The sequence below is a fragment of the Patagioenas fasciata genome, chromosome 15 (assembly GCF_037038585.1).
Source record: "Patagioenas fasciata isolate bPatFas1 chromosome 15, bPatFas1.hap1, whole genome shotgun sequence".
Taxonomy (NCBI): domain Eukaryota; kingdom Metazoa; phylum Chordata; class Aves; order Columbiformes; family Columbidae; genus Patagioenas; species Patagioenas fasciata.
This window is the reverse complement of record NC_092534.1, coordinates 6,088,523-6,110,400: the sequence shown is the minus strand read 5'-3', so window position 1 is coordinate 6,110,400 and position 21,878 is coordinate 6,088,523. Positions and strand designations below refer to the sequence as shown.

The 21,878-nt window shown below is 35.2% G+C and overlaps 1 protein-coding gene across 44 annotated transcripts in view; it reads right to left on the bottom strand.

The window, feature by feature from the left end:
* The window catches only part of RBFOX1 (RNA binding fox-1 homolog 1), a 1,107,892-nt gene that overhangs the window by 36,337 nt on the left and 1,049,677 nt on the right, over positions 1-21,878 (bottom strand). For 38 of the 44 annotated variants that reach the window (XM_071814923.1, XM_071814928.1, XM_071814931.1 and 35 more), the window contains 2 exons: positions 13,948-14,080; positions 5,733-5,772 (listed from right to left, as the gene is read on the bottom strand). In XM_071814923.1, coding sequence (XP_071671024.1) covers positions 5,733-5,772; positions 13,948-14,080 — 173 coding nt within the window. Of the gene's footprint in view, positions 1-1,742; positions 1,786-5,732; positions 5,773-13,947; positions 14,081-21,878 lie in introns of all 44 variants that reach the window. The other 6 variants (XM_071814925.1, XM_071814921.1, XM_071814926.1 and 3 more) reach the window with 2 other exon arrangements.

Sequence of the window (21,878 nt, the reverse complement as noted above, 5' to 3'; positions counted from 1 at the left end):
GAGTCTTGCATCTGGGTAGGAACAACCCCAGGTTCCAGTATAAGTTGGGGAATGACCTATTAGAGAGCAGTGTAGGGCAAAGGGACCTGGGGGTCCTGGTGGACAGCAGGATGACCATCAGCCAGCACTGGGCCCTTGTGGCAGGAAGGCCAATGGCATCCTGGGGTGTATTAGAAGCGGGGTGGTTAGTAGGTTGAGTGAGGTTCTCCTTTCATTCTAACTCCGCCCTGGTGAGACCACCACTGAGGCGTGACCTCATTAATGTTTACAGATATATAAAGGGTGAGTGTCAGGAGGATGGAGCCAGGCTCTTCTCGGTGACAACCAGTGATAGGACAAGGGGTAATGGGTCCAAACTGGAACACAAAAGGTTCCACTTAAATTTGAGAAGAAACTGTTTCTCAGTGAGGGTGACAGAAAACTGGACCAGGCTGCTCAGGGAGGTTGTGGAGTCTCCTTCTCTGCAGACATTCAAACCCGCCTGGACACCTTCCTGTGTAATCTCATCTGGGTGTTCCTGCTCTGGCAGGGGGATTGGACTGGATGAGTTTTCGAGGTACCTTCCAATCCCTGACATTCTGTGATTCTGTGATTTTGATTTCCTTTCATCAAAGAATTGCTGCTGAACAATGAAACTCAACTCTGAACTTTATTAAGATGCTTTAGATTCAATAATCAGTATGACATTGTTGAGAGTCCTGGAAAGACTGAGTCTAAAGCAATAAAAATAAAAAGATACTTAAATTCTTGAATTTGCCTGAATTCACTGGAGAACTAAAATGCAGGAGGCATTTGGTTATCAGGAAAATCATAATTCCCTACCAGCCCATGTAATGAGTTCATATTTTTAACATAAGCTATCACAGAATTACACATAAAAACCTTCTTAAGTAAATTATTTTCACGGGGTTTGTGTTCTGTGTTTTTGTTGTGGTACTAAGTTTTCCTATTTTTTTACTTCAATTACCTGAGATGATTTATCATTACAGCAACAAAATACTTGAAGGTACACTTTGTACTTAGAATCAGGATGGGAATCTGATTCAAACCCCCTCTAAACTTCTGTAACAAATTCTACTTTACAATTTTTCTCTAATTTTGAACTTGGCTGATATCTTAGATGGAGATATTACACTAGTAATTTTCACTACATATACATCTCTTGAGTAATATATTAACTATTTATCTTCATGCCTTAGAATATATTGCAAAATATTTAGAATAAAATTATGTAATAATTATATAATAATAAATAACAATTTTCAGTTCCTTTGTCTAAAAAGATGCTTCCCCCCTCACTCTGTACATTCAAACAGAAAGTAGCTGTTAACGCTTTATTATTTTGAAAATTCAGCTGAAAAAATAAATTCAGTTAAAATGATAGAAAAATCTCTACTGCCTTATCTGTGCTCCTATATTTGCTACTTCCAAAACAATGATAACACAATGATAAACAATAGGTTAAGTTGTCTTAAAAATTTAAGTGCAGAGTCAATACCTTCATAGTCCAAATAAAGGGATATGTCTCACTGGCACAAATTACTGAACAAGACACAACAGTAACTGCTGTATTTCATGGGACATGAATATTTGTGATTTTGTGATTTAATCTAGAAAATTAAATGCAACATATTTATACACATAGAATCAATTTTCTCACATAATTATTTGAGTATTAGTATGATTTTAAAAGAGTCTACATTCAACATAATGAGGTTTTAATCTCAGTCAGTATTTCATACCTGTGGTAACTTATTGCCATACACAGGTTCATGCAATACTGCTCTATAAAGAAACAGAAACGTAATTATCTGAATCAGTAGGGAAAGAAGGATGGAAAGATGTATGGAAGGAATTTGGACAATTTCCTCAAAACCACTCATTACAGTTTTCCTTTCAATGTTTTATACATCTCGTTGGCTCAGACAAGCTGAAAAAGAGCAAGGAGATCCATCAAAGATCAGTAGCCCATTGTTACAGATAAATCTTAATTTTAGAAAGAAAATGCAGAAATTCTAGATGTGATAAAATGGAAAAACAGAAAACCAAATGCATCTGAATTTTTACATAAAGTCTGTATATCTGTGTTAAGAATGATTTCCACAAAAAATGAGTTACACAAACATCTATAGATTACAAAACCACATGCACATGTGTGCATCTCCTCCTAAAATACCTACATTATTTCTATAACTTGATCTCAGATATACTGAGAGTGTTTAGTGCAGATGGGTATTTTTTTTCTCTTAGTTTTTCCTATTACTAAAATATTTAATATTCTATGTGAAGGTTAAGAATAATTTTTCTGCTTTTTCTGTGGGAAATAAATATGTGCTCCACCCTCAATACCACCCTACATTTGAACTAAAGGTGATGGCAGTAGCTATTGATAATCTCATTCCACACTCCTGATCGCAAAGTATAAAATCTTAAACCTATGTACTCATATGTTGCTGTGGACTCTCACCAGTTGCAGTTTCACAGGTCCGGGAATCCTGAGAACAGGTTTGAAAATCTTGCTGTGGATAAGACTGACTAACCTACGTGGTCAACCATATTACCAAGGGACTTGGGAAGCTGGTGAAGACAGAGTTTAGAAATTCCTCATATTTCTTAGCCTTCCCACATTATAGGTGTGAACTGAAGACTGACATGGTCTGAAAACATTCTTGATGGCAATGATAAAAAAACCTAACAGATTCAAGATAAAGGAGAGAAACAGTGTAGAGCTATTATTCTGACTGCATATTTCAGCAGCTCTTACTGTTTTACTTCATTTTGTGGAGTGTATTTTCTTATTTTCACAAGTGTCAATCTTCATCTAGGAACTTCTGTATTTGCTGGCAGGCAACCTTAATTCTCTTTTAATGACTTTTTCTCTTAGTGAATCAATACTTAATTTTAAAAGGTCTTCCTTACTTCCTAATCATTGCCTTTATTTTTCCTACTCAAAGGCACATTTAAAAAGGAATTCAATAGTTTAGCTATTTCAGAGACATTATTACATTTCATATAGAAGTATATGAAATATAGACTATATTATATTACTTCTAGAATCATGGCTCTTGCCTTTTCATTTTAGACTGTACTTCCCACTTATTTTTATATTTCTATTCTACTCCTCTGGTTAGTATTAAGCAACTCTGAGTATCTGCTGTTCTTGTTTCACACTGCGGTTTTCACCCAATCAGTATCTTTTCACGTCTTCCTTCTTTCCACAACAATCTAGCCATCAAAGGTTATATTGATAACTAGTTATGAAAAGATTGGCATGGTCCAAACTACCATTTGTACTCATTGTAATTATATCAGAATTAAACCCACTGAGATATACTTGTTAATGCATAATTTTGGTCTGGTTTTTCAGAACTGCATTTCTTTTGTTTTGCTTTCTGTGATATTTTTAAGATTCTTTTCTCTCCAATCTACTTTTAAAACCTATATTGTTTAAATTTCTTCTTCCCCTCCCCCCACTTTTTTTTTCCCACAAAGCATTAGTTCTTTCAAAAAGCCTCAGCTCTGCATTTTAAATGGAAAGCTAAGTAGAACTATGTCATAATCAATTGGGATTTAATAAATAACTTGGTCCACTGAAAACTAATACACTGAGAAGTAACACACTGTGAATTGTAAGGTTTCTTCTGATTTATGCCAGTTCTCTATCTCTCTCTCCCACCTCTGCAAAATGTTTTATATGCAAGCAGGAATGAATGTGAAAAAAACGAATTATAAAATAAGAAGCTTTGTATATTATAAAAAAAAAAAAAAAATTAAACAAATTTCCAGAAGAGTGTTTTAATTCTGTCAACTGCTGTAAAGTTAAAGATTCTGCTGCACTAAGAGAACTAAGAAATGCAGTCAGAAATACAATGCTGCAATTGAGTGAAAACCAATGCGCCAGTAGAGTTATTCCATTTTCTAATGCACATGACTCTTTCAGACAGCAAAATTGAGTCTATACTAGGAATTAGTAATTTCTTCAATATCTTCCTCATTGAAATCACTTTCCACTTGGAAACAAAATGTTAAAGCCTGTGAGAGTGTGTGAGGTCACCTAAAAATAGTATTGTCAGTCACCAAAAGAGATATTCCTGGTTTTTAGCAGCAGTGAGTTCCAACACTATGAACTCTTACATTAACTTCCCACCTATATTACCACACTAAGCAATCCTGAGAAAGATATCTTGCTGCCTCTCCAATTTTCAGGTTGATAAACTGAACAAAATGGATGTCACGTACTTCTGAGATTTTTAAGAAATATTAAAATTGGAAACCTCACTTGAAGAAATTCCATACTGTACCAACTATGCTATATAGCTCAAAAATCTGGCAGCAATGTGTTTAGGCGAGACTAAAGCAGCATACTATACCTGAGTAAGCCTTTGGCAAATGGGTGATTCTCATGTGTTGTAAACAATGTTACTGATAACATCCCTAAGTACACAGGGAAAGCATTTTAACCCATTCTAATTTGTTTTAAATATATTCTTAAACTACACAAATTAATTTTCAGAAAAGTATCAGCTTCTTTCCACCTATCACAAAAAAACCCCCTACTTCATCCATAAATTCAAATTGTTTTTCTTCTTCATATAACACTTATAAAAAAAATCTGTTCCCGTGGAAATAGTTCTAAAACATTGCTGATAAAGTATACAAGGAATGTTTTCTAGCACAACCTATTGAATTTTTAATATTCATACCAAATTCAAGTCATCCATCTCTTTACATCTCAACAGAGACAGCACAACAGAAGTAGAAGTAGGTTAGAGATAGTTGTCTGGTGAAATAAAGATGATACCTGTAACTTGGGACCAGATTGCTTTATCAAAATAATTACAAATGTGAAAGATTACTGGAGTATCAGTAACCTAGTTTACATCTACACATTTGCAAAAAAAAAAAGCCTATGAACATAAGGTATAAGAATTAATTATTTTAGAAGAGTAAAATTCAGCCTCACTACCTGAAACCTCTTACATACTCAGACATAAGTAGCCTCTTTGTATACATTCAAGGTAAAAACTTCAGTATTGGTAAGAAATTAAAAAAAACCATTATTTAAAAGGAAATTGGTGACTAATGAGGTGAAGTAGACAATGATGGATCCAGGGCTATAAACACTTACTAACAAAGATAACCACTTCTTACATCATGAGTAGTCTCTACCTATATCATTTATTCAAATAAGTAGATTTCAAAAGAGCAGATGGAATTCTACTCAGATTATAGACAATACATTGCCATATCTTAAACTTACTACAGGATTAAGTTCTACTATCATCATGGCACTTATGTATACCCAGTATTGCCTGGATTTGGTAAATCTGTATCTCTTCATAAAGTATTTGCATACTTCAAGTATTATTAACAATCGTTCTGATTTCTAAAAATGAGCTTTTGGGGATTTGAAAAAGAATGTTTCTGCTCCATTTTTATTTTTCCTTTGAACACCAGTTTTGAAGGGAGATGCCCCTCCACACACGCACACACATTTTTTACATTTTTTTGCATTCATTCAGCATTTGATTGAAGAGTTAATTCAGCTCCACTGAACAATGATAGATGTAATGAACAGAAAGGTCTTCCAATGTGAGAGATATTCTTCTCAATTCTTTCTGACAGGCAAGGGATGGTAAATAGACAAAACAGAGTCAAGCTAGGCAGCAAACTTGTAAAAAGAATGACTCTGGTAATGTACAAGGACAGCATGCACATCAATGAATACTTACATAAATGTCTGCACCATAAAATCCATCCTGGTATACAACACTGCAAGGATGCACACACAAAGAAAAACATCCATATTAGTGCATTTCCACATGCAAATGCCACCAACCCCTGCACAGCTGAGGTTAGTCTTGTCACAAGAACAAAGGGAGGGGGGAGGAAGGCACTCTTCACATTGGTTAAGGAGGTTGGTAGTAATTATCAGAAGTGAAACTGTACTGAATACATCAACTTAAAAAGTATGCCAAATGCTTACTCATAGAGAGGTAAAACATGGCAGGATTGGAAAATACTTTTGATAAGGTTTTGGTCCTGGTGGTGGCAGGGTGGTTCTTTTTTTTTTTTTCTAAGCAACCACATATTGGCAGTATTTTTTCTATAAAAATTTTCAGTGGGCCAATCCTACAATCAATTTTAATACGTTAACAAAATGCTGTCTCTTAAACTACTACTTTCTTGTCCTGCAATTATGTCAATCCTCTGAAACGTAGTTGTCATTACTTAGATGGAAAACAAAACAGAGCATAAGTTTACATGGTGGAAGAAACGTGTGAAATAATTATACTGGTGGTATTCTACCCATTGGGTCAAATCCCAACACCTCAATGTACACAAAGATGGGAGTAGGTACTGCATTGTTTGCTTGATACACATTCCTGATAGAGACAACAGGTCTGTTAAGAATATAATGGTGTTATTTAAAAAGAAAGTATTAACCTTCCTCACTTAACATTTTGCAACTCTGGCACACATTTGTGTGGTTCTGAGCTCCCCTGTACTTTTGGTTGGACACGTTACTATTTATCTGAAAAAATTTAGTACTGTTATATTACTGTTAACAGTTCACCCAGAGACTGCTGCATTTCAGTGAACGCAAAGCATCACTTTAAATAGTTCCAATTTTACATTCTAAAACCTTCAGGATAAATGACAAAGTATGACAAAGATGGTTTAAACGATTACACTAAATAAAACTGGAACTACAGAACAGTGGCCTATCAGTTACAGATATTACGTAAGTCTATCCATTTTACATGCATCTGGCAGTTCTGCAACTTAAAATGGGTATTTCCAATATCAGAATCAACCTGTTTCAAGAACTAAATACGAGAGCACACAATAGGTATTTGCAACAATATTTTCAATTTGGCAATACTATTATCTGGAAATAATAGTTATTACGATGTTTCTAGTTTAAGCTCTTTTGCAATTCCAACAAGAATTCTCATGTCAGAAATATAACTGATCTGTTCAGGTCAATGACCAAAACCCATAGGACTGAGCTGGTACGTGTCTAAGTCAGAATCACTTGAGAAAATCATAAATATGCATACGTGCACATAAACCACATTGATAAAACCACACTGATTAAAGAAGTTTGCTATGGAATAACAACACATGAAAACTCTGCTCCACTTAAATCACAGTGTCTGCCATTTGCTTCAGTAAGGTCAGACTTTTGTGCATTTATTTTTCCATTTATTACCTCTGCAGAGCAAAATATGCCAAACCTTGTTTACCTTGGAACTGTTCAGAAACCTTGCTATTTTCCTTGTAGCGTACCTTCACCTTGGTTTTGACAGTCTGGTTATTTTAAAACATTGCATGTTTTTCTTACACCTTTTTGCATATAAGAAATGAAACATTCCACATGACTGTGAGGTAGAAGTACACGATTGTGAAGAACATGGAGGGACTTTTATGAGATCATACAGAAATGGTACATAGTTTACTGAAGATGGAAGCCCCACAACCATGACCCACAGCCCAGGAAGAAGGAGCAGGGGAAGGTGTTTCAGGTTCTGTGTTTCTAAGCATCCAACTGCATTTTAATAGGCAGTAAATTAAATTAATTTTCCAGTCAAGTCAGTTTTGCCCATGATGGCAACTGGTAAGCAATCTCCCTGTCTCATCTCAACACAATAGCTTTTCCATCTTACTTTATGCCTCTATACTCTTGAGGAGAGGGAATGAGAGCGCAGCCGGGTGAGAGTCTGGCAGCCAATCAACATGAACCCACCACAGACATTAAAGCATAATACGTTCAATTGTTATTAAACATTGCTATTCAGAAAATAGCGCTTTTGAGAGAATATGTGTCAAAATGAGGACCTTTTGTCTTCCTCCCCTTGGTAATCTGTGGATATACAGTGAAGATATTGCAAGATGAATAGGGGCTGACATACTCTGAATTCTAAATATGCAACTGCTTCATGAATATTATACTGAAGGAAGCACCCAACACTAAAATGAGAAGTGAATGCATGACTCTGTCATTAAACATGGTTAGTATTAAGATGAAGTGACAGAATCAGGCAAATAAGTATAACATTCCCAAGCTGCACATGCACTAATGAAAAGATATCAGCTGATTTTATCTTATTTTGTCCATACGGTCTTGTAGTACGATCATGATGTTAAATATAAAACTTCCAGCTTCTTTTGAAGTTTGAGGAAAAGCAATTATTCAGATTTTCATAGGTTTTCAGAGGATATTTTCTCTATTCACTGTCCCTATAATTTGTTGACTTCTGTGACTGAATACTAGCACTGGAGTCAAATGTATTTTCTAACATCAATCTTCATCAGAAGGACAAAGTGTAAAGCACCAAAAGCTATGTTTTGCTCTTGTGCTTTTATTTTTCCTTCACTATATAATTTTCCAGAGAGTAATTTGCTTGGCTTATCATCCCCTTTTCTCTCTCTGAAGCTGTAGGCAGAGAACAGATGATAAGTCTGAAGCATGGACTCATCTTACCACAGCTGCTTTTATACTTTCTATTCAAAAAATCGTCTTGGCAGATAGATAAATCTTGAGTTCCTTGTAAAGCCAACACAGAGTCTAGGAATAGCCACCTTACTGAAATGAGAATGATTTTGCTCAGTATGGATGATATGTCAATGCACTTCTTGGAGGCATTAAAATAAGAAAAACAAATTTGGGGGATTTATTCAGTTGTATTTTATGATTTTATTGTGCTAAAGAAAACTCAGAGAAGACAAAAATTCTAATTTAATAAAAAAATATTCATCTAAAGAACATCATTTATGGCAATCGTTTCCTAAGATTATTTTTCTATAAATATGAAACTATTGTCTCACCAACTATTATACATCTGTTTTGCATGGTTTTAGCTGTTTTATTTTAGTCTCTAAGTCTTATCATCATTTTTGTAACTATATTAAGACAAATTCTTTATTAGTTTAGATTCCACCTTTATAATATCCTGGGAAGACATCTGTCTTCATTATCATTTTTCTATCCTCATCTTTCAAAAGGATTGGGTTGAGCAATCTATCAATGACATAAGATGACAGTTCTTGAATGCACATGCATTAGTTCAGTAACTTCATAGTAGCTAAGTATATATGGACCTCAGTCATACACACAATTTGCACTAGTTAACATAAATAACCTAAGGTGGATTAAGTGGAGTGATTGATCCAGTGTAACAAATAGGCATTACAATCCTGATTCCATTCATTCATTCCAATAGGAATCAAGGTTATAGTTCACTATTTCCCCTACATTGTAAATAAGAGAAAGCACCTGAGGAACAACAGTTCCCTAGTTTTCTGATTGCCGGTAGGTTTGCCTTCAATGTCCTACACATATTTTCCAGTTTTTGGTCTCAGAAATCATTTTTTATACAAAGCCTTCAAGAAACAAATAAAACAAGAGATGCAACTACAACCTTATTTAAAAGACTGAGAATTAAACAGGTTTCAGAGCTCTAATAACACAACTTTCCCCACTGTAAATATAGAACTGAAACTCTTCTATGAGACTGTTTCAACTTTTTAGGATGTTCTCTAATTCCTGGTTCTTGTCTTCCCAGTTTCAATGTTTTCTGACGCAAACAAGTTATGAGAGTTAGAAAATTAATTGACGGCATTGCCACAGAGAGCAATGCTGGAAGACAGAAATCACTATGCACTTGCAAAACATGTCTTTTGTTCTAACAATTGCACATATATACAAAGCAGAGAGTCCAAAGTAAGAGGAAGTTTCTGTGAGCCCAAAGAAAAAAACATAACCACCATAGCAGATGTAGTAGCTTATATTAATTATCTTTCTCTGTTAAATTCAGAATAACGTGTTGGAAAATATAACTCCTTTTGAATTTTGAATCAGTTAGAATGTAGCAATGTTGTAGGGGAACAGTCAAAAATTCACATCCTCCACCCTCCCCAAGCTCACAATTTTATTCAGGGTTGGTTTTTTTTTTTTTTTTTTTTTTTTTTTGTTGTTGTGGTTGTTGGTTTGGGTTTTTTTTTAAATTCTTTTCAAAGAGAAAAAAAGCATATTGCTATCCCCTGTCTTCATAGGAAAGATACCAGATGTGGAGATCCAGACTGAAAGCTAATTCTCTCTTAGCTTCATCACAACTGTGAGAAGCAGAGGGGAAACGTGAAGACAGAGTCATCACCCACTGAACTTGTGCAGAACTTGAGGCAAATGATGCTGGAAAGAAGGGCTTCTCATCGTTTTTACTAAAACTGTTATCTATTACTACTGTCTGCCATGCTACTAGATGTACAGTGACACTGTTTTTTTTTGACAGCAATATAAAGATAGAGCATCATCTAAACGTTTTACTGTTTGGCGAATGATTTTCAAGAATGCTGACACACTAGTTGCTGGAGTTCAAAAGCAATTACAGGAATCAAAATCAGATCACCTGCTTTCAGTAGTTTGCCGAACAACAAAAACTGCTTCTTTCTGCTTTCTTTTGACAACGCAAATACTGCCAACTGCATCCAAAATCTGTCATAAGGGTGCCTTTACTGGTAGTTTCTGCTTTATTAGGACATGCTCCCTTATTTCAATTTCAGTAGGTTTTTATGGTACATATAAAGTTATGAGTGAGCTGAACATTGTAGTATTTCAAGGCACTAGAAATGATGCCACAAATGCTAAAAATTAAGTATTTTCCATAAACTAACAAACAAAGACACTATCCCAAGGAATTAGCGAAAGGTCTTAATTGCAAGTAAAGGATCCGTTAATTATTTATGTCGTGCTATGTAACTCATGAACACCGATTTCATTTTTAAATGACACATTTTAAATCAGGTGTGCTGTTTTATTTATAAGACAACAATGGCCTTAAATATGGCTATAATCAATAATTTTCCTCAGACCTAGCAAAGCGTGCCACATTGGCTGTTTCCCAGGCACAGCAGAAGAGAGCTTCCCATATGAATCACACTATCGTGTTTTGCTTAATGACCACAAGATATTCTAGATTTCCTTACAGCATGGGACTTGTTGCCATTTCTTAACTTCATTAACAGTTTCTAAGAAAATGTCACAGTTGGTATCAAACAGGACATCGGTGAACAAGAACAACTGCACATTCAAGGGACGCTGAATAGCAAAAAGGTTTTTGTTACAGAGCAGTGAATCCTGAGAGTGCTGCTGAGTCAAGGACAAGTAAGTAGCACGTCAGGTTAGTCTAAGAAATTGAAAATATTTCAGTATGAAACTGTTTGCCTGGCTCTAATGCTAGGCTACTTCCTTGAATGCAAAATGAGAAATTGTTATTAAATGAATTGCAAAATAGCATTCAAAGCTTTTTTCAATTTTTCTTATCAACAAATTATATTCCAAGTTGTTTCCTTCTATAAGTTGATTCATCCTCTGTGATCTCTTTATTATCTCCTTAATTTTCCTTGACTCCTACTCCCATTATGACTGAAACCCACATTCTTATAATTTATTTTCATTGATTAAGGATTTTTTCTGATGAAAATTCCTTTTTGCTTCTTTGATAGGTCAGAGTACATAATGGGTGAGCACAGAACAAAACATCGCAAAGAAATTCCAAATTGTATTACTGTATGACAAGATTTAATATATTAGGCCAAAGAAATTATTTCAGAATAAAGCTTTATTAATCCAACTGTGAATCAGTGCAACAGAGATATGTATTATTTCTGCACTGATCCATGAATTACAGAAGTTGGCATTTCCTTTGTGCTTTGGAAACAGTGCCTTATTATAAAACATAGGTGGGTGGAGAAAATTAAACATGACTAATATCTGAACTAAGACCCATCTTAATTAAGACAAAGCTTACTAATTGAAAATTTTTGCAGAGTCAAATCATGTTAGAAAACATACTGACTGGCAAGGTGAGCCCTCATTACTAAGGGTTCATCTCTGACAGCTGGAAGTCATCAGAACAATGAGAAGACGTGGAACCTACTTGTGAAACACTCCTGAACCTGACTGCAGGGCAAAACTTCTGTATTAACTTACAACAGGAGTTTAGAATGTTCACACATCTAACCTACTACCTAAGGATGCTGAAAGTAAGCAGTGCAATTACATGAGAATATATATGTATTGGAAATTTAATTTTTCCTGTTGAGTCACTGTACTAACTAAACTATAAAAATTTCTATAACACACACATACACACGCAGAGCACCCACATATGGCCCCTTACATTAAAGCAAATTTAAGTTACTTAATGGTCTGCAAGTATTTACTTATGTTGCAAATACTAACAAAAAAAAAAAAGTATTGTCCAACTCAAAAACTGTATCACAAATAGCTGGTATGTATTTTCTGATATAACTTTATGATCATGAAACTGGTAAAAACCCACATTACATATTACACATTGAACTAAAGAGAGGTGGAAAGAGTCCACTGTCTTTATATGCAGTATCCATTTTGTAGCTGAGACATTCAGATGGAAACCAGCCCTTGTACGACATTCTAAACTCGTTCCCCTCATTGCCATGTACCATTATCTGGGCTAACTCCAAACGATAACTTGGGTGGAACACCATCCTTGTCCAAAGCTAACTCAGACAACCTTCAAAAATCATGGTGTCTTCCTCCAGCAGTGGTATACAGTCTTGCTTATTACATTAATATTATTTTGTTTATTAAACTACACCAGACACTTAAAAAAAACAGAATACACTCTTACAAAATAATCTGATTCTGTGTCATAATTTTATATTAACTTTTAGAACATCTTACTTCTCTGACGTGACAACTGCCCAATGGGAAGGAATGGTCAAAGTGCCCACCTTTAATATCCCTGAAAATTTAGCTCGATGGCTGGCTGACTAGAGCAACAAACTTGTCTAGAGAAACACACACCTTTTGCCATAATAGAACAAAGGCTTCATGACAACCTGAGAAAAACAGCGAAATGCACCCATCTTCTACCGTAACGAAGTAGGAAGATGTAGGAGGACAGGGTCTTGTGCTGCAAGCTTTCTTACATGCAATATTCACAGTGAGGGCAGATGAACTGCTGAACAGGATTTAAGTGAGGGCACAGAGAGAGACATCCCCTTCACTCAAAGACTTCACAAACCCTTCCTCAGAAAGATCTGGTTGCTCTGCAGAGAGGCAGTGGCAAATCTACTTCAAATTTTTATGAAAAACTACTGTTCTGGCCCGGGATCGGATAAGTTTTCTGATTTTCCAAACTTGTCAACTCCTTCATAGCTGAAAGTCTTTGGACAATGTTATGTCTTTTAAATACCACAAAACCTTTCTGTGTCAGCATTTACAGAACTACAGAAGAATGTGTTTATTCTCCCTCTCTCTCAAAAACATACCTGAAAAATAACAGAAAATTATTGAGTTTCTAGAAATTATTACTATGAATTTCTCTCTATGGTTCCTTAGTTTATTGCTTGGCTTTAATAAATGTGGGTCACTGACTGCAAAATCTTAAGGTATAAATGTACTGAAAAACACATGGCTCTGAGAGAAGTACCTGAGATTTTTATCACGGTAAAGACATTCACTAGAAAAACTAAACAAACTGCAATATAATAATAAAAGAAATACACTGCTAAGCCTTCAGGTCCAGAGACAACTCTCAGTGGATGATTTAAGAAAAAGAAGTTAAGGCGATCCAACCTCCTTAATAACCAGATGTTGGCAATCATCAAAAATATATCTTTAGCTGAAACAATTTCTCTGTTCCAAAGCATTCAGTTTCTAGCAGCATTTACATAACAATATGTGACATCTGAAATGCTTAAGGCCACCAACCGTGGCAGTACAAATTACAGTCATTTTTCAATAGTCGGTGCAAGGTGCACCACTGCCAGCGCGGGGACTGCCTGCATGCTGCGCTGCGTTCTGCGCTGAGCCGCGATCCACATGCACCACACTCACACGTGGTTTGCAGCCTTTGGAGATTCATGCTAATAGATACAAGGGGCCGATCTCCTTACCCGCCGTAGGCTGGGATGGGAGGGGGGGGAGCTGCCGCGCGAAACGTGTTGTACACCGTGCGACCTCGGCCTCTTAGGTGGGCACCTCTGTAGGCAGCGGCTGCGGTTGCGGCAGGGTAGGGAAATCCTGGCACTGTGGAGACAAAAAGAGGAATGAGTGTAACACATCTAGATCAGTCTAAAGACTAATGAAGTAGCATGTTTGTGCTTCTATTAAAGCTTGCCTGTAACTGGATGAGGGAGACGCCAAATAATTAACCTCTTAGTCATTGAGCTAGAGGTCTCATCTCTTTAAACAAAATCTTTGTATGCAAACAGGAGGTAGCAAACTGGGAATTTAGATGGCAGTATCATCAGCAGCTCTGACTCTCTTAGAAGACACTATTCAAAATAATACTGACTGTTCTAGCCAACAATGCTGCCAGGAGACTCCTGAGGTCCAAGTCACCCAGTTCAAGCTCACGTGTATAATGCCAGAGGAATTTCCATCACATCACTGGATCTACCTTCAAAAATCAGCCCTGCTGTAAGTGGGGGTGATATGTCAGACCAGGTGACCTCCAGTGATCTCCATAATCCAGTGATTTTACCAGTCAAACAGAGCTTTACTTGTGCTCCAAAGATGATCATTAACTGGGTCTTACTTGTGTACCAAGGAAAAAAAGGACAGAGCAAGAGTTTTCTCAGAGTTTGGGGGTGTACCTTGTTCATAACAGTATCCATTATTCTTTCAGAGACAAGAGCTGCATAGTTCGGAAATATCTACCTAAATTCAGATCGTATTCAGATCCAACAGAAACCATTCAGACATATAGCAAATTAACTTAGACATTTTTATACTGTCATTGCAACTAAGGATAAGCATCTGAGACTTAAAATATTTTAATCAGAAACTAAACAGTAATACAGTACTACTTAGTGTTCTTTTCTGTAAAATATTTGTAACTTCTCTCTTCATAAACTTTTTAATAGAAAAAAACAAAAAAAGCAGCTTTCTACTTTACTTCCTCTGATAGTTTTTTTAGCCAGTATTTCATTATGTCTTTTCACTTTCGTACATATACTGTTGGTCTATGTCAGAATAGGCATTTTAAAAATTAATTCACCAGTGAGACAAACAAATCCAGCTCTGTTGGCACTCAGGTTATGTCAGTTGTGCTTCACTGTGTTGAATTTTATTCAGTATGTAAATAAACAGATAAAAGAAATAAATATCACTTAGCAAAGCTCTAATAATTAGCAAAAAAAATGGAAGTAATCATGTATAAAACACTAAGTTTTTCAAGCCTGAAATACAAATTTATTTCAATCCACATTTATCTTTCATCTGTTTTAGCACTACATTTTAAAAGAAGCTTTGAATTTGAAAAATGAAATTAAAAATTCACAACTTGTAGAAATTACTGGCTGAACATATTAAGGTGACTTCTCAATTTTTGCTTTACTACTATGGCTTTTGGGCTTTGCTACATTTGGCAACACGTACATAGTCTGCTTTCAGTGAAACACTCAGTGTCCTAGTCAATCTTTCTGCTGTAAAATGTGCTGTTTGAAATGAACTCACCAATTCCTTGACACAGCCACACACCTTATACACAAGAACAGACCTATCTCTTGATTTTCAGAAGAAATCAGTAAATACAGATATAATGAAAAACACCTGGAATTTTGCAGTTGTATGGGAAACACTGAGGATACACCTCTGTGAAAGCATGAGCTTCTAATATGGTTTGTGAGCATTTTCTCCTTTGAATTGTACCATTCAATCCAGTTTTCACGCAGCAATAGTAATATACATACTTTGCAACAACTAAGAATTTATCCTAAATATTCTTTATTCTTCATGGTGGTCACACCTTAGAAAGAATTGTAAGAAGGGACACTGACCTTCAATCTTTGACAGTGAATGGTTCTCTACAAAAGGTCACTGGAAAAGCACAGTGCCCCATCAATGAGTGAGCAAAAAGGAACATATATATATGTATATATATAGTATTTTTATGAGAAAGAATGCTTTCTCTCATGAAAGAGGGAAAAAAATCTAGAATACAGAGACAGCAGGAAGAGGCAGTTTGCCCATAAGCATTTACCACCTCCAGAACCCATAGGAGGTTCAGCATTCATGGGAGATGCTAAGGCAAGACAAGTGATTTCTACCATTTTCAAGGGATCTGCAACACAAAAGATGTTAGAATGAAAAGCCTGAAGTAATGTAATTGTTTTGCTATGTCTGCCTTGCAGCATCTCCTTAATAAAATCATGAAGCATAAAATGTCTAGAGTAAAGCAAAATTCTCAAAAAGCATGTCGAAGCAATTAGTAGAAGGTAGAGTGATGATGTGGAGTTCTGTCAAGAAGACAGTAAGACATGATGGAAACTAAACCTGAGACATATTGAACTAAGAGTGGCATTGCAAGGTCTCATGATCAAATGAGGTCTAACAGTAGAGTTTAGAGATAACAGAATTATATCCATCCTGAAAAATTTGATTTGGGTCAGTCTGAAAATCAGAGTATCTGAAAACATGCCTTCTATTTCCAGGTGGTAATATTATAGATTAAGATTAGAGGTAAAATAATCAACAAGATCATGTCACTGTAGATTTGAGTGTAGGAAAAAAAAAAGCTATTCCAGCCCAGCTAAGAAACCAGATGGTTAGGAATAATAACCACAGAATTTATTTTGCTACCAACTTTTTAATATCCTCACCCCAAAATAACCAGCAGAATTGGCACCATTAGGACACAACTGAAGAATGGACTTCATAAAAACAATTTTATGAAAAAGACTCTCTCATCAGGAAGCATTAAGCGCTATTAACTAGCCCCAAAAGTAATGAATATGCTAGCCAGGAGGGGTAAAGATTTTAATGACTTACTTTGTAGGTCAACCTTCCTTAGAGCCTCAGTGCCAAACTGCTGAAACTCAGTCAGTGAAAATGCTATTATAATGGGGTTGAAAATGTGTTTGACACTCAGCAGGGAAACATGAGTCCACTTCTAAGCAAAAATACCTTAAATTTATATAAAAGTAATTTGATGACTGGAATTCTTCTGATCTGTGACAGAGAAAAGGGCAGCTGCACATTGATGATATGAGATGATAATATGAGGTTAAAAAAAAATACAACAAAACTTTTCTAAGTCATATAATCAAATAGCAAGCCAAAGAAACTATTTATGCTGGTAAAATTTCTTCTTCAAACTCATTTGTTCTATTTTTATATTTAAGAGGATAACATCTTTTTAAAAAATGTATTATTACAATGAATATTGTCCAGAAAGTTCTCTCTCCTGGATACACCTTGTAAACATGGCAACATGGTCAGCACACCTCCTTCAATTAACTTCAGTTTAGATCCTAAAAATGAAATCTGGTCAGAAAACCGCAACATTTGAGCAAATAAAAAGACATTTGGAACTACCAGGATTCACGTTACTATATCAGTAAAATGTAGGTAACTGACGATTTTATATAGGAAACAAATATGAGCATGAGGAAAAGAAGAGGAACTTAAACTTTGTGTTCACAGATGAAGTTTAATCAAATATTAATTCTTTCCAAAATATGTAATATAAGCATTAGTTTTATAATTTTTTTATTAAATGAACATGACAGGTAGGTGCACTTTCTAGGCACCATATTTCAACATATGCCTTGGAAAACAAAGACTGAAGGAACAATAATAAAGCTTGAGTTCCCAAAAGGAGTAATATCAGCTGATAAAGAATACTTAAGGGTTATATACTGTGTATTAAAGTTTTAAAGCTTTGGGATAGATGGAAGAGTAGCAGATGTAAAAAACAACAGGGGGCAGATTTTGCATCAAAGCCATAAAAATATACAACCATTTTAATGGGCAATTATTCTTTGCATTTGTGCTGTGGTTTGAATTTGTATTAGAGTGCCATATGCCTCAAGAAAGGTGAGCCATGAAAATGGATGAATGAATCTACCTCTCATCACTCCTAATCACTCCTTCTTCGCACAAACTATCAGGTCATCCGCCATCAAGAGTTTTCACCATCACATCATGTCTCAATCAGTTGATAGCTAATTTACTGCAACATAGTTTAACTGTTACAAAGGCAGGGAGACATATTTACATTATTCCCATAGTTTAAGAGAATCCCTGTTGAGGAAGCACTTCAGAAGTGCTGGACAATAAATTAAAAACAAAGAGATGTAATGGGTAGCATGCTGAGAAAGGCTAAGCAGAATAATCTATGTGATATTATCTGAGATTTCAAGAACAGAATCAGGAGTTTATCCCGATGTATGCTGTGCAGCAAGTTTTCTCTTTGCTGTAATAGTAATAAGTAGTATCACCTGATATTCTTTAAAACAATTTAAAAAACCCCAAACTCCTAAAGACGATGTGTACAGATCTTTGTATTTAAATACACAGTCCGAAGTACAGTGCAAGTAAAATTTAAGCTCTGTTATAATGCAGATTTTAACTTTTAAATTATATATATATATATTTGGACTCTGAAAATTCCAAGGTAAAATATCTTCAGAAGTTTCACAATGTTTACAAAATGCAAGCTGAAAATATATTTTTTCACATCTCATCTTTGTGAGATGATTATCGCTATGATCTAGTTGTGAATTAAATGAATTCAAAGGAAATTTGCCATATATGTCAAATACAGTCACAACTGGTCACTTCTCTTTCATTCACAGTCTATTTTTTGAAACACATACTTAAAATTAGTAGAACAATGATTCCCTTACTATTGTACAAAAATGTATGTCAGTATTAAACACTATTGTTTAGGAAAGAATAAATCTGTATTTTGGACAAACATTCTCATTTGAAATGCATTGAAAAGGAAAACAAAAATCTCTAATTAATGTACAAGTCTAATCACCATTCTCCACATGGAAGAGTAATTTTTCACTGTTCATTTGCTCAGTGTAATCTCAAAACTGACATAACAGAAAAGCAATGGCCTATAAATCTGCTCTCATTTGTTTCTTTAATATTCATATTCTATTGAACTACAGCTGCTTGTTGCTGCAGTCTATTACAACATGCAAAACTGTTGATAAAAATATTATGAAAGGCAAGATGTGTTTCTTCATGGCTCTGTGTGCCATTTATTTTGAAAAAAATAACAATAAATGACTCATGGATTGTCCCTTAGTTTGCTGCATGCTGGGCGATTAGTGATTAATTACCTTGCTGCAAATTGACAGGGCACAAGGAAATCGACACAGCTCTGATTAATTAACTTTTTATGTGAGACAGTTACTTACAAAACACTGCACACCATAATTGAATCCCTTTACACAACACTACTGCATTAAGTTTCCAGTCAAATCCAAATTAGCACAATATTTTACATAAATTTGGTGAAACTTTTTATAAGAAGGTGAAAGGTACATATTTCTAGAAAGAAGACAGCTGCTTTGAGACATTATTTTCAACTATTTCATCCTCAGACATATGGAAAATAAGATTTGTAGGATTTTTCCATACCAAATCACCAACCATACTCAAAACCAGAATATTTCAGTAAAAAGCAACCTCCTAGTTAATGTGCTTATTATTACGTCAAATTGCAGGAAGGCATTTAACTGTTCCAACAACACTTGCTATTTGGTTGCCTTTACCTTAAATTTGTTTCCAGATCTAATTGAACTAATATTTCAACGATAACTTGCACATATTGAATTCACACTTAGATACCCTTAAATTATTTTAAGTATATACGGAATTATTTGTTTTCTCTGCCCTCCTCTGTTTCATGTCCTCTAATACTCCAACAAAACAAGTACCAATGGTTTCTATGTATATCGATACCATTACATCTTGATGCTAAAACCTGGACGCTGTCTCATCTTTTTGCCTAAACTCTTTCACCGTGAGGGCGACTGAGCACTGGTTCAGGTACCCAGAGAGGCTGTGGAGTCTCCATCCTTGGAGATATTGTAAAGCTGTTTGGACATGGTCCTGGGCAGCCTGCTCAAGGTTATTGTCCTTCAGCTTGGAAGATGTACAAGGTAACCTCCACAAATTCCTTCCAACCTCAGCCATTCTAAGATTTCAGTCATTTGGTGAATCTGTAATTATCCGAAATTCCCATATATCTCATCCTTCTTTTACAGGACTGTATGTGCAGCCACTCGAATCCCAACGACATCAAGAGATTTATCTTAACACAGAAAAAAATGGAGGATGTGGAGGATAAAAAAGAACAGATAAGATGACTGAGGTTTGTGGGGTTTTTTAAGCTATGTAATTACATCAATCTACAACTTTGAATAAAAAAATACACCATTTACAGCCAAATTACTTATGGTGTACTTAATATCAAAATAAGAGTACTGCGCAGTTGATGTTACAAAGAATATAAGCAGTAGATGAACAAAGAATAGTTGAATATTCACAAAACAAATGACTAACAAATCAGAAAAAACTCAGTAGGTAAATTCAAACAAACTAGGCCATAAAGGAAAAGAAACTACTAGTAGAGATCAGAGAAGCCACATCTGATCTTAAATTAAAGAAGATTCTTCAAATATAGATGATCAAACGGATCAATAACTTGTCTAGTGTTCTTGGTTGTCCAAGCAAACAGAAAAATTCCCCTATGTCACTGTTTCTGAGACAAAGTAAAAAGGACATGGTTGTGGAAAACTAGATGAAGAATGGCACTACTACAAAGAGATGAAAAAATTTAGTAATTTGAATGTTTATGAAAGTCAATTCTGTGGTGACGAGAAGCTCTGTCTGAATGGCACAAGGATTACTAAAACTGAACAGAATTACTAAACTGTGAGAAAGAAATTGCAGAACATTGTTGAGAACAACTTAGGTAGGAAGTGATTGAGGAAAAAAACACCTAGTTAACCGAATCCAAGCCATAACAGAAAAAAGAAAACTCAAAACAAACAATAGCATCTGCAAAGAGTTGTATAGTTATTCAAATATTAATCCCTCAAAGGCACTTAAAATTTGTGAAATTCAGGTTGAAGAATTTTGTTGTATACAACATGGTTTTCACAGCCATGATTTAATAACAATGCAAGAAGTATAGTGACACTAAGGTGTGTTTTTTTCTTTAAACTGAATCTTACAGACACAAAGAATCCTACATACAATAACTTCATAGACCATGATGTGAAAAAATGCTAAATGTAATTCTAACTATTTAGCTCCATACTGAGGAGTAAGTCCAAAGAATCCTATAGTGCTAACTCATTGGTTAGTCACAAGTATGGCCAGTGGCCAAGTGCCATATCTCCATTAACAGAAAAGCACTAATTTAAGACACACAAGATGCCCAGCTGTCCTTGGTCAAACATGATTTTTATTATTTGAACTAAATGACAAAAATACACTTCACAATTTACTATTAAAAATATTACGCATACATTTCCAGTCATCTCCCACTACCCAGATGTTCAATGGTGTGCAAGTTATAAAAAGGCAGTGGCACACAATTTAGGACATGTCTATTATTATAAAACTTTTCAGTGTACTAGTTCAGACACATTGAGCCATCGCTAAACAAATTAACAGAATAATTAATATAACCAGCAAGGCACTTAAAAACATATTTGCAGGAGGGAAATGAAACCCATATTTACAGATTCTGGCCAATTACAATACATCTCATTGGTGACTTATTAGTGACCATTGAAAATACTGATAAACAGAAGGTAAAAGGACAGTTATCCTGAAAATAGTTACAGAAGGACCATATATAATGATACAAAAGACACAAGTTGCTTTAACAAGAATTTCAGGCAGTGCTACCAAAAAACCCTAAAGATGTTCACTTCACAGTTTAAAAAGACTGAGACTTAAATCACGAATATAATGTAATACTTATTAACATAATTTTGCTCAATTTTGCTAATTTTGTATTATCTTTGTAACTGTCTGACTTAGAAGCCAGTGGAGTTACCCTGCATTCACA